Below are 18,129 nucleotides of genomic sequence, written 5' to 3'. Positions count from 1 at the left end.
TGTTCCTCTGCCAGCTGTACTGTGACTGCAGTTAGGGAGCTGGGGAAGATTCATGTCAGGGACGCTATAGATTCAGAGGCCTGTCCATTTCCAACAGGTTGATTACAGAAGGAAACCTATACACCATTTACTATACAGTCGGACCTTGGAAGTCGAATGGAATCCGTTCGACTTCCAAAATGTTTGGAAACCAAGGTGCGGCTTCCGATTGGCTGCAGGAAGCTCCTGCAGCCAACCAGAACCCGCATTGGATGTTCAGGTTCCAAAGAAAGTTCGCAAACCGGAACACTCACTTCCGGGTTTGCGGCACTTAGGAGCCAAGGCGTTCGACTTCCGAGGTACGACTGTATACATTTACAATTTACTATATACATTTCTGGGTGAAATGTAGTTCTATTTTTAGAAAGCAAAATGCGGCGCCTTCTGTGCCCTGGCTGGCCGGAGCCCAGCAAGGCTTAGGAAGTGGCAGTTTTTCTGTCACAGACTCTTCCCTTCCACCCAACCACACCACTCACCAGGACTGCTCTGCCCAATGTTTCATGGAGAACATGTGCTGATCAGCACTAGAAGGTGGTACCAATTCATTTTGGAGATTATGGAAAAGGAGAACTAAATTAATTCGTGACAGACAGAAAGCATTTACCACGTGCTATCATTTCGGCTTGAAAGATACTTAACCTTCTCTACTTAAACAGCAGCAGTGAGACTACAACATAACACTTTTCCAAGCATCCCCGCGGCATTGTGGAATGTTGTCCTGACTTGGATCCTAGCTGATCAGATGTCTTAAATCATCTTAGCCGCTTTTCTTGTCTTCCCAATGCGCGCTTTAGAAGTTAAGGAGGTTTGAGATAATACAATCAAAACTGTTTGATTGCAAAATCAAAAAAAGTTTAGGCAAAGTAATAGCGAAGGAAAAAACAAACAAGTTTAGCACAATAGATCTAAAGCTTAGTTACATTGCTACAGCATCCTAATAAATAGCTGCTGTATTCATTAGCATGCAAAGTACTCCAAGAGCAGATTCAGAAACAGCAGCAGCTGCAGCTCAACCGCTGAAGTGCTTCGAAGGACAGTGTTGTTGTTTTTTTGGGTTGCAGCACCTAAAGCCTTGCAGAGTGAGGTCCATCAGGCCCTATTGTGGCACTGCTTCAAAAGGCGAATGAAGACCTGACATTTTTTTAAGGCCTCTGGTTAATTGTGAACTTTTTGATGGCTCAGTTATTTTTGTACTGTTAAGATTCGTTAGTTTGCACATTGTTAATATTAATTTCAGTGAATATGGAAGGAAGGTTAGGTTTCATTCTGTTTTTACTGGAGAAGTAGGTGAGACAGAATTGTTTAAAAGGATGTCGTAGAAAACAGACGATGCTAAATTTTCAAAGGCCCTAGTCTCCACTGTAATGAACTATTAAAGTTCACATTACAAACGATCCATTTCAGATCATTTTCCAAAAAGGATTGGCAATGGACAAGACTGGAAATAATAGCGAACCATTTCTGGTCTTAGCCATCTGTCACATACTGATTTCTTTAAATTCAGTATGCTTCTCCTTCTCAGCCCCCAGTCAGAAGGCAGGCCTTTCCTTTATACAGGCCCCTTCCTGCACACTATTAGGTTTTCCTTTTTTTATACTTCATGCACCGACAACAACAGTCAAGAAAAGGACATGTACTTTAACAGGGAATCTGCTCTCTCTCTCTCGTGCTCCTTGCAAGATTTCAAACATCCTAGAGACACCCTGTACTCCAAGGAGAGAATGGCACTTCCTTGCAATAAGCAGCACCCATAATGCAGGACGCGGGTGGCGCTGTGGGTAAAAGCCTCAGCGCCTAGGGCTTGCCGATCGAAAGGTCAGCGGTTCGAATCCCCGCGGCGGGGTGTGCTCCCGTTGTTCGGTCCCAGCGCCTGCCAACCTAGCAGTTCGAAAGCACCCCCGGGTGCAAGTAGATAAATAGGGACCGCTTACTAGCGGGAAGGTAAACGGCGTTTCCGTGTGCGGCTCTGGCTCGCCAGAGCAGCGATGTCACGCTGGCCACGTGACCCGGAAGTGTCTGCTATAGAGTGAGATGAGCGCACAACCCTAGAGTCTGTCAAGACTGGCCCGTACGGGCAGGGGTACCTTTACCTTTATAATGCAATGGTTTCATCATAGCTAAGCAGAATAAAGCAAAGCTGTAGAGTGCTGTGGTTTCAGAGCACTCCAGCTAGTCACACATCTTCCAAGACTCCTTGGATCTTCTCAAGTGTCTTCAATGCCACATCAAACATCGGATATGGCTACCAACCCACTGTATCTTAAGAGTCTGAAATGTCTCAATATTTTTCAGCAGATGAATAAACAAGGAATCAGTTCTCACACAGGTGAGATACAAGTCCCAAGGACTTCCTGTCACGAAGGATCTGGCCGCATGCCTCTTACCCAGGCATAGGCAAACTAGGCCCTCCAGATGTTTTGGGACTACAATTCCCATCATCCCTAGCTAACAGGACTAGTGGTCAGGGATGATGGGAATTGTAGTCTCAAAACATCTGGAGGGCCAAGTTTGCCTATGCCTGCTCTTACCAATCTCAACGTTCTAATGAATTATTTTCCAAAAGTCAAAGTATAATATAACGGAAAAGAACCAGTCAGTCAGGGACAGGTATCTTAAAGCAAAGCACTTTGCTGCCACTTCTGAACGCAAGGAATTGTCCTTCGTTCCAACTACAGTTAAACAAACTAGGATGAATCCACGCCTTGACATCCTGGTTTTCTCTCAACTCACTAGTCCTCAAAGATCGGAACCTGCTGTGGTCAAAGGTGAATCTGAAAGCTTTCATTCTTCTCCTCTTCTCATGTGAAGGAAGACAGAGGCGTGTGTGAATCTGGGAGTCACCATAGCATGTTCAGGCAAACATCTGAACCAGGCCAGTAAAAGTAATTTATGTTAAGCTCAGTTAATTTGGAGTGCAACTGGACTTTGTTTGTGCATCTTTTTAAGTGGTGGAGCGATAAGAAAAAATAACTTCAAAAAGAAAAGTGAGAAGCCATTCTTTTTGGAAATTAAGTTTTGAAAACTTATTTCCGGATATTTTATAGTTTAAACAGCTTCTAAACAAATTGGTTCTACGGTGTATCTGAAGAAGTGAGCATGCACACGAAAGCTCATGCCAAGAACTAACTTAGTTGGTCTTTAAGGTGCTACTGGAAGGAATTTTTTTTGTTTTGGTTCTACGGTGTTAAACAACTTTTATCTATTTCAGACTAACCACCAAGGCATGAATAACTATTTTCAAACCAAATTCAAGAATTTCAGCTGTATTAAGAATATTTAAAAACTCATAGATTCCCCCCGTCCATTCTTTTTCAAGGATTAATTCAACCCATTGGTTTTACATGAGATGAAAAGCACCCCAAGTGAAAAGCACTTGGGGTTATGTTTACACTACAAGCAACCCTCATTTTGCACAGGGGTTACGTTGCGGACACAGCGTGCGTCGGCAGGGCCTGCATAAAGTGTTCCTTTCCGCTCCTTTAGGGACATTTCAGTGATATTTTCAGGTCAATTCCGGGTTCAGTGCTGTACGTGCATGATCACGTGTAAATAGGAATCAGAAATCTGAGTACAGGCAACAACCTAAGTCTACCAGAGATACCAGAAGTCAGATTTAAGTTACCTACAGCTCCTTATGACGATACGTAATTAAAATGGCTACATATTGTCACTATGTAATTGGGATGTGTACAAAGTATTGCATTATTACAGTGCGCTGTAAACATCATTAGATTTAACCTCAATACTGAATATATTTAATTAGAAGTAAATCCCACCAAGTTAAACAGAACTTAACTTCCCGGTTAAGTGTTCTTCAAATCACAAGCACAGGGAGCTATTTACATAAACACATTAGTTTCTCTTATAGTTATGGTATACAAATGCTATACCAGTACACTTATAATATTTCCAGTTCATAAAAATATTGTCTTTCCCCCTAACATCAACAAGTCCTACTTCTGAAGATTATTCAGTTTCAGAAACATAATATTGATTTCTAAAACTTCGCTGATGTTATTATTGCTACCATCGCTCAAGCTTTTGCTTACATTTTCAGTGGAACACTATCTATTCAAACAAACAGGAGGGCAAGCCTACACAATTACAGCAAAAAGCTTATTGCGGGTTTCAAGAAAGGGCTACGCACCTATGTAAAAGCTGGCATTTATTACACAGTGAAGCAGTTCTGTATTGATATAAGATCCGTATTAAATCTTCTATAATTTGGGATCCTGCAAGGCACTTCAAGAATCAATTATTGGGAAATCCCCTGCTCCCGATTGTACAATAGCACAAGACTGCTAAGCTCCAGGGCAGTAGGAATACTCTCGTGCAAAACCTCATACAGCATTATTACTAACACTCAGGACCAAGTGAGCAGGAGGCACAATGTTCATCAAGTCTTGAAACACGAGCAAAAAGTGCCCTCCCTTCGCCACTTGAGCTTTTTCCTCCCTCATTCCAGATACTTCAAGCCGCAGAGCCTCAAGCAACTTAGAACATTGATAATTATGACCAAGAAATTGTTTTTCCCCTTGTCTTAGTTAACCCACCCACCCTGACACAAGATAATCCCTTTAGCTTATTGCATCCTAGGAGACGGGGAAGTGAAGCTGCAAGATTCACACCTCACGGCAAGCCTTTCCTGATCGCAATACCTTTCCCCTCATACTAACCTTTTTCCTTTGGGGAAGTCCCCCCAGAGCATGTAGAAACTCTTACCTTGTCTCTTTATGGATCCTTCTTCTGTACCTTACTTAGTGCCCTGGGGCACCCACCAGTTTGCTCTTAGAAGGAATAAGGTGGGGCCGAGATGAAGAATTTGGAAATCCCCTTTCAGCTTTCATCTAGCCCTGCAGTTTACCACCACAGTACAATGCAATTTTTCTATTGCACTGACTGCTGAAGCTCAGGGTTAGGTGAGCGGGACGGGAAACTATGCTGCATGGCAAGTACATGCCATGAGGCACATGTTCCCTGTCTCCAACTGCCTCCTCCAGTTAAGTTGTTTTTTAATGTTTGATGTCTTACTGTGTTTTAATTTGTTGAAAGCTGTCAAGCCCAGTCAGATGCACAGCCTATACATTATTATTTGTTTGTTCTAGATTCAGGTAAGCAGCCTGTTGGTCTGACGCAGTCGAAATATATTTTTAAAAAATTAAAAAATTGTCCAATAGCACCTTAGAGACCAACTAAGTTTGTTCTCGGTATAAGCTTTCGTGTGCATGCACTATTCTTCAGATACCATATATTTGTTGTTGTTGTACTATTATATGTTAGTGGCTCAAACAGGCAGTTCAATTCAGCTGACACCCACAGCACAATTTTAGCCCTGGTCATCTGGCTGTTTTGTTTCCATCCCTCCTTTAAATGTACAAAATCATTTGGTTCAGCACATCTGGAAAGTCCTGCAAATATGGACAAGCCAGAACACTGTTTGTGGATGTTGTCATTTCACTGCCAATCTGATAGGAATGGGACCACTAAGTTCACCATTTTTAAAAAAAAGTAGAACTACAGTCAGGAACACCTAAGAGTGCTGTTTGGTGATCAGTTCTGTTATTTACGCACCTTCTGAAAGCTCCTCTTCCTGTGTTATGTACTGCTCAGGAACAAGGATGGCTGTCAGCCCCAGCCTCTTAACATGGGAGGTGAGTTGGTTGCTGGAGAAAGACTCATTTCTTCTTTACCCAATGCTATGTCTCCATGTAGCACAGAAGGAACGTTTATGACATAGGGCACATACTCCCCAGCCTTTATCCCTACCCACTTCTGAGATGCTATATGTTGTTCCAGACTCAGATAGCTCCTGCTCTCCCAGTTACCACCCTCAGCATGGCCAACCATGTTTTGGGGGGTTTATTTACAACCTTGTATTGTTGTGAATAGCCAAGGGAACCCCTACGCATGCGGAAACCCCCACTATGCGTGTGAATTGCTGCCAAATATTTAGATGGAGGGCCACAAAGTTCAGTATTCGGAAGGATGGTAGTAATGCAATCCCAGGGGAATCGGTAGAGATCCTGGAGGTTCAAAAAGGTTGTACTCTTTTGCAGAACTGGCAGAGAGACCTATGTGGAGATAATGTTTAAAATGGGGCAATAATTTGGGCTTGCTATATTCAGCACAAACTTCCAATTTGCTATTGTTTGACCAATTCAGATACAGAAACTGGCCTTGTTCGCATGCCACATTAAACCACCGCTTAAAACAAAGTGCAGTTAATAGCAATACTCTCTCATTCCTGATGCCATGCCAGAGATGAGCCAGTCTCAGGCTGACATGTCATCTAAACCACTAGAAACAAACAAGGTTTGTCCTTGGTTCTGGGAAAACAAACCATAAAAGCAATTTCAGATGATGCAACGAATCAGACTTGGCTTGTTTTGTCTGTGCTGCATATTCAGCACCAGGAGAAAAATACCATGGGAACTTTTGAGTAGCAGGCACCAACACATTTCCTTTTCACATTAAATCATAACTTGTTTTCAACTATTGTGATGTGTTAACTAGGAATCAGAAGTGATCACAAATTCTGTTCACAATGGCCGAACTGCTGCGATACCTGAACTAGACTTTAGTGTAAAGCACACTCTACAAAATTAGTCCTAATTCAATGGTCCAGTAAGTCAGGGAAGGAAATATTAGCATTATATCTGTGGCAAAATTCTATATTCCGGAAGACAATTCTCATAATTTAACTTCCTGTTAAATATCTGAAGTATGGCTAGACTATAGTAGTCTAATCCAGAAATCAACTTTGCAAGTTACTAGGGTGAGGTCTAAAGTAAACTGAATTTGGGAGTGCAAATATTGTGACTTGATCCTCACTGCATTGGAAAGTTTGATAAGAAGTTGGACATAATTTAAATCTTAATCTTAAAAGGCTTGGGGGGAACCCAGTTCCTTTTTCCAATTATTATAAATGCTGACAATTACTTTTAGCAACATCTCATTGTGGATGAGAGATTTGTGGTAGGTGGCTTGCTTTCTTATCTGAGTGTGTAAGAATGTGTTTGCAATTTCCCTTCTCATTCACAGCAGAATTCATTGATACCAGAGATGAGACACAAAGATGAGATAGTTTTGTTGCTATTTAGTTAGCACTTTTACTTGCAATGATTCATTTCGTTAAGGAACATTCCATTAAATGCCATTAAGGAAGTATCTACTCTAGAAGATTCCTTTCAGGAAAATTCATGCCAATGCTTCTCTTCTCCAACTATTTTCATCTACTGCCATTATTTATATATTTGATATGTAGAAATACCATTAGAGGTCTCAGAATTACTAGTATTATGAAAAGCACAAGAGAATGCCATGTGTGGTCAGCTACATCCTGGATTAGCTATAGTTGGACAATGGCACACTGAGGGAAATGGTTAGAAAAAGGGGTGGGAACCATCATTCTAGTCTGGATCTGAGGCCTCCCCTCTTTGGCCCTGCCTACCCCCAGATGGAAATTAGGCTAAGAAAAAAGCTCCTGTTGGTGCCAAACTACCATTCAGAGAGGAGCTATTGAGTAAAAAGAGGTATTCCTTACCCATTTTTGGCTTTGGCTACGACATACAGTCAATAAAAGGTACCAAACCAATTACCACCAAGGGAATGTGGCCCTCAACATAAAAAGGACGCCCACCACTGATTTAAACCATTTATCCAAACATATAAATATTTGCAGGGAACCATAACATTTTGTGGAAAGGTCTTTTTCATTTGTGCTCTTTTCCACTCTCCTTTTTTTCTGTCTCCGTCTCACATGCCTGCTTCTTGCCTGCCCACATTTCCTGTAGCCAATTCCCAATTACCTTTTAAAAGCTCATCCCATTTATAAGGCTAAACCATTATCAAAATAAGTGTTTTAACGTTACCTGAGTGCCATTTTAGATCCTGTTTTAATAAATTTATTGCAGGATGGAGAATCTCAACAATGTGAAAACCTTGCTTCAGGCTCTCTGAGAACCAGAGACTACATTGCTGCATTATTTTTCCTTTGCGTCACACATTTGGAAGGACACAGATGAGCAAGTTAAAATTTGGCTCTATTCCAGGCTCTGACACTAACTCACTGAGGCTGTGGACAAGTGATTAGCTTCAACTACATCTTAGCTTCCTGGTGTGCAATGAAGATAATAAATACTTTTCGTTCTGCTGTGTGAGGCTACATTCCTTAATCCACTCACATGGCTTTTAAATGCCACTGAAATTGACAGGGCTCATAAGCACTCAAAGGGGCCACAGAAGTATACATTAAAATTAAGAAGGGACCATCAAATGCCAAATAACCTGGTTCAAGTTATCTAAGATGACACTGGAACAGTGTATGACTGCGAGTGTTTACTCAATAGTCCCGCCGAATTCAAAGGGACTTATGCACATGTATGCAAAGGACTGAATTCAAACAGTCACTGAATCTAATGAAGCTTCTCTCATGCTATCCACATACAGCTACCTAATCCCTCCATTCCTCTCCGCCGCAATACTCATCTCCTATTCACACCATAAACACTATCTAGAGAACAACCAGGAAGCCACAGAAAAGGTGAAGATTTTCATTCGGCATCGAACATACAGTTCCCTATATCACCCACGTACAGACAGGTTCGAAAATTAAACCCATGGAATCAAATCTGAATGGTTAACATAAAATGCCAAATCATCCCACCGCTTAAAACTTGCATTTCAATTAACCCCCCCCCCACACACACACTTCAAACCTGCTCCTTTTTAACAGCAAAGCACTGACATGTTGTTTTCCGTCACATCCTATTCCTAGCAGGCACCTCTAAAAACTAGTCAGGGTATTTACCGGGCAGATAACACACAAGGAAAGAAAGCAGAGTGGTGGTGGTTTGAGTGTCAAAACTTCCCTTTTTCACACACACACACACACACACACACACACACACACAAACTGATCTGCAGTGCACTGTTAACTGCGCCCAGAAACAGCGTTCAAAATAGCTCGCTTCCGCTAGGGAGTACAGACTGCCTTTTCTTTTCTCCTTTCCCCCCCTTCCCTCCAACCAGCCATTTTGCCCTTAAAGTGTCTTCTCGCTTCCTCCTCTCCTTCAACCCAGCCTACATTTTGTGCTACTGCGGGGTTCCGGGGTGACAGCTGACATTCAGGAGCAGGAAGGGGGGTGGGGGTGGATGATGGTTCACTTTTTTGAAAGGTGGGGTGGGGGGTGGAAAGCCCAGATAGACCTCCCTTTGCCTTGGGGTGGGGAGGTGGAGAAGGAGGAGGGGTGAGCGGGAGAAACCAAAGCTTCCCGCCTCTCTGCCTGCCTCCCCACCTCCCCAAACCTGCGCCGCCGCCCCGTCAAGCCCCGTTTGAAGATGCAACGAGAGGCGCCGCGGCATTCAGAGGCTCGAGGGGATGTCCCGGTGCCGCCTCCTCCTCTCTCCCCCCACCCACCCCAGGGAGCCCGCCCGCCTGCCCGCCCGGCTCCTCCCGGAGAGGCAGGGGAGCTCGGGGACCCCCTCTCCCCGGCAGGTCGGCCTTGCGATCGTCCCTCCCCCGGGCGGGCGGGCAGTGCTCTGCGGTGTCTCTCCGCGTCCCTCCCCCCGGGCGGGCGGGCGGTCTGCGGCGTCTCTGCCTCTCTCTCTCTCCCCCCCCCCCTTCTCCGGCAGGCCGTGCGAGCGCGGCGGGGCGGGCACTTACCGCTCCGGCAGGCGGAGAAGCGTCGTCGTCGTCGTCCTCCGGCGACGGCGGCCCGATCTTGCTGCAGGTAGCCGCCAAGAGCGCCAGCGGCGACGGCTGGGTGTCCTGGGGTGGGGTGAGGGGGGGGAGCGGGAGACAGGCGGCGGGAGAGGTGGGTTAGCGCGGGGCGCGTCTCCGTCGGTCCCCTTCCCTCCGCCCGCCTAGCAGCAGCGCCGCCGCAGCCACCGAAACCCCGCGCTCGCGACGTGTCACCGCCGGGGGGTGGGGAGGAGGGGGAAAGAAGGGCTCCGGGCCCGAAGCCTGCTGCTTCACCCGCCCTCCCGCCTCTCACCTGCGGGGTGCCCGACTCGTCCGAGGCGTCGGCCGAAGCCGCTGCAGAGCCGCCGTTCCCGTGCTGCAGATATTCGCCGTGGGGGCCGCCGCCGCTGTTGCCGCTGCTGTCCACGTCCAAGGCAGCCATTTCCTCTTGTTTCACGGGCTTCTCCGGAGCTGCGCGCATAACGGGGGGGGGGGGAGTAGTTGGAGAAGGGGGGGGTTAGGGAAAAAAAAGATAGGCCGGGTTGTTTGGTGGCGCGGGGGGGTTGGAAGGAGAAGTTGGGCGGTGGGGGGGGGAGGCGGAGATCGGTCGGAGGGGGGAGGGGAGGAGAGTCACTGTCGGGCGCGCTCGCCCCCTCCCTTCCCCATCACCCCGGCGCTTGCTCGCTCGCTGGCTCGCTCCCTCCCGCGCAAGGCGAGCCCGCCCTGCTTTCCCTCCGCTCCCCTCCCTCTGTTCCCTCCTCCTCCTCCTCCCTCCCTCCCTCCGCGCCGCTGCCGCCGTCCCTGCTGCCCCTGCCCCTCTTTTCTCCCTCCTCCCCCTGGCTCTGCTCCTCCTGCTCAGCCAGTGCCGCTCCAGCCACACTCGCAGGCAGACACGCGCGGCGGCGGCGGACGAGCAGCAACCGAGGCGGCGGCGGCTCCCCAACAACAAGGCCCCGTACGTACCGGTCATGGCGGGAGGACGAGCGAGCGACTTGGCAGGCGAGGAGGGAAGGGAGGAAGGAAGGAAAAGCGCTGGCTTGAACCCCGCTGGTCTCTGGCGCGCAGGCCCCGCTGGCGGCCGCTGCCGCTGCTACGGCTAGGCAGCCGCCGCCGCAGCTGCTGCTGCTGTCGACACCGCCGGGGACATGCTTATTGTGCGCGCGGGGTTGAAGCGGCGGCGGCGGCGGCGGTTCTGCTGGTGGTGGTGGAGGAGGAGGAGGCGGCGGCGGCCTGGCTCCCACTCCGGGGTCCCCCCCCCCCACTTGTTTTGATTGACGGTGCGAGGAAGCCGAAAGGTGGAGCTTGGAGCAAAAGGGAAGAGGGGGCCCGGCCGACACCGCCAGCACCACCACTACTACCGCCGCCTTGCGCGCGCGCGCCCGCCCGCCCTGAGAGCTGGCCCGGAACTCCCGCCTCCCCCCCCTCCACTTTGCTCTCGCGGCGTTCCAGGCAGCTCATTGGCTGCGGCGCCGCGCGGCCCGCGCTCTCACTGGCCCTCGCCTCCTGTCGCTCAGCCCGCTTGCGGGAGCGGCCCCCGCTCCCCTCCTCCCCCCTCCCTTGCCGAGGTGGCTTCCTGTTTGCCAGGGTTTGTGTGAGAGACAATGAGCGAGGCCTTGCTCGGGTGGGCTCGGGCTGGGGGGGGGGGGGAGAGCAAGGCCGCGGCGGCCGCCTAAACCGGCGGTTGGAAGGGAGGCCCTGAGGCAGCCGCGTCAGGGCTGTTGGCCTTTTCCCTCATGACAGAGCTTCGCTTTGTAAAGCGCTTGAGGCCTGCTCCCCTCAGAGCGGCTCTCTCCTCGGGCCCTGCTCGATTTCCGTGGGAGAGTCGGCGGGGTTTGAATTCTCCCTCGTTCCGGCTGCCACTCAGCGTTTTGTGACAGCGGCTCTAGGGAGGAGGAGGAGGAGGAGGGAAAGTTGGAGGCTGCGCTTATGGACCGAAAACAAAACCATCCCCTCCCCCCCCCCAAAAAAATAAAAAAAAATCTCCAGTTAAAATGTCGGCGCGCTGCGGGCCAATCAGGCCTCGCTTGCGAATGTTTTGAAGGCCTTGAAGTGCCAGACCCGGGCCTTGTGCCTACGTGTTAATTTCATCTGTTAACTTTTTTCCAGAAGCTGGTTTCTTTTTTTTAAATATTGCAGGCCTTGGTTCCCACGAGCTAAAAGGACATTGATTTCCAGTATTTAGTCTCTGGTTAAGAGAGTTTTGAATATGAATGGGGCTTCGTCTTGGCGAATGATGAGCTTAGTGAAACGCCTGAGTTTTAAAATTATAAACAGTTGAGCATCTCTATTCTCTCTGTGCTTTTAAATAATCAGCTTTTACATTGCTTACTGTGAGTTCAAATAGCAACATTAAAAAAAAAACTGCTTAAAGCACAAAAGCAGTAATCCACATTTCTCAGTGGCAAAACTGCCGTGATTATAGTGAAATTCCTTCCAGTAACACCTTAGAGACCAACTAAGTTTGTTATTGGTATGAGCTTTTGTGTGCATGCACACCTTTGTTTTTATTTTGTTTTGACTACGGCAGACCAACAGCACAGTTACCTACCTGCAACTGTGATTATAATGGTTCTGAATTGTTCCCGAAGAATGCAATTCCATCTCCCACTGAGATCAATGGAGAAATATCCGTTGATTTAATTCTAATGGATCAGGCACTAATCCTCAAGCATTTCTTGAATTAGGATCTGTATAAATTTGTCAAAATTGCATGGATGGTTTTTTTAGATGTGTATTGGATTTTTGTTATTGATATGTGTCACACCACAATGCACATCAACTATAAATAGCATAGGGATTGTTTTATATATTTTTGCGTAGATCCCTTGTGGAGTTTGAGGTTGGCTTGAAGGCAGTGTTGAACTCTTGAAGACATGCGTTCTGATACTGTCCATGTTTGCTAAGAATTAACTGATACTGTTAAGTGGTGCTTACTTTCTAGTAAGCGTACTCAAAAGATTCCAGCAGCTATTTTACTTTGGGGTGGGGGACTTCAGCATACAATCTGTGGTTAGTTCAGGACTTTTTGACATCTTAGTGAAAAGCATTTAGTGAGCATAATAACTGACACAGCACATGATGGGAATAAGTTGGATGCTATATGTTATGCAATACAGTCTGTTCATCAGGCGTTGAAATTGCCAGGATTTGGTCATTATGTTCTAAGTGCAGGTACAATAGACCAATATACATGAGACTTCCTCCTTTTCTATGTCTATTTGTGGCTGGCCAAGAATGGATGGTGTTCATGTTATCAGATGGTGTGCAGTTATAAAACTGATCAAAGCAGAATCATTTTTCTGTTTCAGTTTTGGATTACTTTCAGTTAAGGCAAGGGAATAGTCATGAATTCATCCATATTTAAAATATTGCATATTTTCATTTTAAAGCACAAGCGAGTTTCCCCCTTATTTTGGTTGTGGGCGCAAGAAAGCTGAAAGGAGACTTGCAAGCAGAAGAGGGAGATCTGGCTTGACAGCACCATCACCACAACTACCTCCACCTTGCCTATCAGCTCAGACTCCCCCCCCCCCTTAGTGCTCCTAGCAACTCATTGGCTGCAGTGCTATGTGGCCTAGACACTTTCTGCCTCAAGCCAACAGGAAACCATGTAAATGAATAATGTGAGGTTTTTTGTACTCCTGAACATATTACATTAACCCATGATCCTGACTTAATAATAATGTAAACATGAAAATTAATACTGATTTATGAGACATTTTGGGCAGCTAATGTGAAAGTAGCTGTTGGGCACTGTTCACTGAACCCCAGTTCATCAGTGAAAGGGAACCGTGGACACACACAGCTTCAGAGGTTAGATGTAGTAACTACTCTCAGCAGAAGGAATACAGAAATCAAAAGCTTGCAACCAATTCAAAACACTGAAAATCTTTCCTAAAAAGGGTTGTCTTGGTAATATGGCGAACTGCCATTAGGGAAGAAGCAAGGCCAGCCTTGGGAGGGATCAGTTCAGGCCGCAGTAGCGAGAAAGGCCTTTTCTCTTATCCCAACCAGATGTATTTTCAGGAGACTGAAGAGGGCTTCCATTGATAGTTCTTAATATGTGGGAAAGGTTGTGTGGGAGAAGATGGTCCTTCAGATAGCATGTTCACAAACAGTAACGGTTAATGGATGTTTTTACAATCTTTGAAACTGCCAAGAAAAATATTGTCCCTGGAATATATAAATAACTGTAAGCAAACAGTGTCATGTTTGCCCCAGTTTGTTCTTTTAGATAGAACTTCTTCAAGTTTGATAAAAGGTCATGGATTCAGTTTTAATGAAGAGTGAGAGTACATTTGAATGTGTCTCTTTGTATTATGTTTTCTAGGGGACACTATATATATATATATATAGTGAAAATCTACGAAAGCATATATATATATATATATATATATATATATATATATATATATGCAGGTTTTGGTGTCCTCGGGTATCTTCCCGTGTAAAAGTTGGGGTGTCTAGGCGACGTTTCGACGAGGTCGCCTAGACACCCCAACTTTTACACGGGAAGATACCCGAGGACACCAAAACCTGCATTCCTGTACCCGTGAAAATCTACGAAAGCAAATATATATATATATATACACACACACACACACACACACACACACACACACACACACACACAGTGGACCCTCTGGATACGAATTAAATTTGTTCCGGGGGTCCGTACTTAACCTGAAAAGTCTGTAACTGGAGGCACCGCTTCTGCGCACACACGTGGCATGATAGAACGCTTCTGCGCATGCGCGCGCGGTGAAACCCAGAAGTATACACTTCCGGGTTTGCCACGTTCACAACCCGAAAGTTACATATCCAGAGCAGTATGTAACTCGGGGGTCCACTCTCTCTGTGTGTGTGGTGGTGTTGTTGTTGTTGTTTAGTTGTTTAGTCATGTCCAACTTCATGACCCCATGGACCAGAGCATGCCAGGCACTCCTGTCTTCCACTGCCTTCCACAGTTTGGTCAAACTCATGTTAGTAGCTTCGAGAACACTGTCCAACCATCTCGTCCCCTTCTCCTTGTGCCCTCAATCTTTTGCAACATCAGGGTCTTTTCCAGGAAGTCTTCTCATGAGGTGGCCAAAATATTGGAACCTCAGCTTCAGGATCTGTCTTTCCAGTGAGCACTCAGGGCTGATTTCCTTAAGAAATATTATATATATTATTATTTTATATATTATTATATTATGTGTCCCCCAGAAAACATAATACGTAGAAAGAGACATATTCAAATATATACACACACTCAAAATATCTGATTAAATGAAAAATGGCTTTATTTATTTTTTAGTTGCCTTTGATCTATCCTGTTAAAGTTTTTAGTATAGTGCCTGTCTGACTGCAAATCTGTCTACGCTACTGTGCAATGGTATTGTGTTACACACCACATAGATGAAGCTGTCAAACTTGTGTTTTGAATACATTTTCAGGATTTGATGAGTAGGGCTTTTCAAATGGGGTTGAGACTCTGCATGTCTGGTGCATGCATACTCTTTCAACACAGGAGCAACAGTTTTCAAAGGTATTTTGAAAACACTCTATACATGTATAATGTTGAGAACCACAGTCATTTGCAGATATCAAACAAACACCAAAGAACAAATTAAACTCCAGATCAGAGAAAAGGTCCAACAATGACATGAAAGCAGAGTTCAATTTTTATTTAACCAACTGAACCCTAGGCCTAGCCTGTGCTGTGGTATAGAATAATATAGCCATTAAAACACTTGAGCTTTGAGAGCAGCTTTCAGTACAGTGATAGATGTCACTGGCAATTCATGGTATCTGTTTCATATGTATTTTTACAGCCATCCCAATAGTAAAGTTTCGTTGTGGTTTACATGAAAAGAGCCTGCTACACCAGGCCCGTGGCTCACTTAGTCCAGCATCCTGTTTTCACAGTGGCAAACCAGATGCATGTGGAAAGCATGCAAGCAGGACGTGAACACAGCAGCACTCTGCCCACTTAGGACTAAAGGCAATGAGTATTTAGAAGTGGAACACAGCTATTGTGACTACTAGCCAATGATGAGCTTTATCCTCCATGAATTTGTCTAATCTTTTAAAGCCATCCAAGTTGGTGGCTCCCCATTTATAGAATGTTCTCCCCAGGGAAATTCTGCTAGTGCCTTTATTATACACCTTTAGGTGCCAGGCTAAAACATTCCTCTTCAACCTGGCTGATTAGTACCCAATGCCCTTCGAAATGTGTTTGGGGAGGGGAGGGGCATTCATTGGTTTATGTTTTTAAGGTTCTTGTTTTTATTATGTATTTCGTATTTTTATGTTACGAACCGTCCTGAGATGAAGGCGGGTATACAGATTTAATAAATGAAATAAAAATAACTGCTTTGGTAGTATTTGTAAATCTATATAAAGATTGCATGTTTATGTCAATTGTGGCAGAATAAAAAAAAAGAATTTGATTTTTTAAAAATAGGAATGGTTAGGTAGTATGTTAGGTGATAATGAAAGCTGAATAGTAAAGCCATGCCACCAGTTAAATGGGACAAAGGTCTGAAACCTAGTCCTTAGAGTGGAAAATTCATCAGCCAGGCTGAAACGCCCTCCCCCCCCCCCCCCAAAAAAAAATAATAAGGAAAATTAGCTAGGTGGGAAATGTAAGATAGCAGACATTAGAAGAAGAAGAGAAGAAGAGTTTGGATTTGATATCCCGCCTTTCACTCCCTTTAAGGAGTCTCAAAGCGGCTAACATTCTCCTTTCCCTTCCTCCCCCACAACAAACACTCTGTGAGGTGAGTGGGGCTGAGTGACTTCAAAAAAGTATGACTGGCCCAAGGTCACCCAGCAGCTGCATGTGGAGGAGCGGAGACGCAAACCCGGTTACCCAGATTACGTGACTACCGCTCTTAACCACTACACCACACTGGCTCTTTTTCCCTTATCAAAGGCCCAGTAAGGTGTTTTTGATACCTTAACTAGAAGTATTTGTGATAAAGGAACCCATATTGTTTGATATTAAACATAAGTTGGCACTGTTAGATCCCCCAACATATTTTTTTTTAAGCTTTTATGGGTTATTGTGAATATATTTTATTTGAAACGTTTGTAATTTTTTACTTTTTACTTTTTTTTTACAGTGGCATGTGTAATGTATGCAAATCCACAGCAGCCAAACAATGCCAACCCCTGTACTGAAAGTAGTTCCAGGGGCTCTGCCAGAAAGAGGAGACGGGAAGACTTGATGCATGGCCTGTGTATATTGGTGAAGAGTATAAGGATACCAGAAGTGCCTTTCACATAGACTTGTGGAATAAAATGAATGAAGAGTCAAGCACTGGAACGCACTGTATAAATACGGAATTTGTATGAGAACGTGGATTGGGATAGTAGTCCGGAAGGTAATGTATTTTCACAAAATACGCAAGGCTGCCTTTGCATCTAGAAGGAAGCTGCAGCAAGCTGTACAAAACAGAAGACAAAATGGTAGTGACTTGTGCTGAGTGATGCAACAAAATTGTCGTAGTCCATCACCACTGACTCTGTACCAAGAACCAGATGTGATGCCCTTCATAATAAAAATGTATGTGTATTTAAGGCGCAAGGAACCCGAAGTCATGGCAGTATTGTCTATATATCACCAAGTGATTAACTCCAGATGACAGCAATTCCAGAGGTTCCGCAAATGTTTTTCAAGCATATTCATTATGGTGCATTTGGTTGAAAGACCCAATAATATTAGAGGGCTTTCTAAAATACTCTCAGGTTTCTTACAGGCTTTATTCAGGGAACAAAATTAGCCACCATAAGGGAGGTGTTTCCAAACAAGCGACAAGTGGAAGTTTTCTTGAAATAGCCACTTCCTGAGGTGTCAGTGATAAACAGTTATTCAACAGGGTTGCCATGTGTTTGCATGCTATTCCATTTACTGAAGCTGGGTTGATGTGACAAAACACACGTTGAAGAACAAAATAATTCAAAAGAACCCAAGGGCCTATGCAAACATATAACATAGCTCAGAAATGCTGCTGTTAAAGGCTTTTGAAATGACTGTGATGATCCAAACAGATTATAACATGGACATCACTGGTGTTTTCCATCATTACTGGGAAGCAAATATCCTTTCAGGCTCAAGTTTAAAACACTATTTTAGAGGTCTGGTAAGAATGTTGTTATCTTGACAGAAACGGATTAGTTGACTTGGATACCCCTATATTCAGAGATCAGAAACAGCAAAGGAAAACATATTTTTCACCTAGCAAAATTTTCCTCAAGTTTTGGGGTGAGTCATCTTGGCCCAATATACTCTCCACCCTTTTAAGGTATTAAAACCTCCTTATCCTTTTGCTCAAAACAAGTACAAGCTGGAAGCTATACTACTTTGTATTGATACTACTGCTTGATACATTCTACTCAATAAAATTATATTTTTATATTTA

At 45.1% G+C, this 18,129-nt stretch overlaps 1 protein-coding gene and 1 long non-coding RNA gene across 4 annotated transcripts in view; one reads left to right on the top strand and one right to left on the bottom strand.

Annotated features, from left to right (window-relative positions):
• SP3 (Sp3 transcription factor) overlaps positions 1 to 11,117 on the bottom strand; it is a 26,843-nt gene extending 15,726 nt beyond the window's left edge. The window contains exons 1-3 of one of the 3 annotated variants that reach the window (XM_028749451.2): positions 10,685 to 11,117; positions 10,035 to 10,192; positions 9,704 to 9,808 (exon numbers count right to left, since the gene is read on the bottom strand). In XM_028749451.2, the coding sequence (XP_028605284.2) occupies positions 9,704 to 9,808; positions 10,035 to 10,192; positions 10,685 to 10,691 (270 nt within the window). In that variant the 5' untranslated portion in view covers positions 10,692 to 11,117. Of the gene's footprint in view, positions 1 to 9,703; positions 9,809 to 10,034; positions 10,203 to 10,684 lie in introns of those variants that run through there. The other 2 variants (XM_077916952.1, XM_028749445.2) reach the window with 2 other exon arrangements.
• Positions 10,330 to 18,129, top strand: LOC114606863 (uncharacterized). The gene is made up of 2 exons (XR_003708984.2): positions 10,330 to 10,676; positions 16,831 to 18,129. It is a non-coding gene; the product is annotated as an uncharacterized LOC114606863 (long non-coding RNA).

Source organism: Podarcis muralis, chromosome 1, assembly GCF_964188315.1.
Source record: "Podarcis muralis chromosome 1, rPodMur119.hap1.1, whole genome shotgun sequence".
Classification (NCBI taxonomy): Eukaryota; Metazoa; Chordata; class Lepidosauria; order Squamata; family Lacertidae; genus Podarcis; species Podarcis muralis.
The sequence above is the reverse complement of the archived record's forward strand: the minus strand, read 5'-3'. Positions and strand labels throughout refer to the sequence as shown.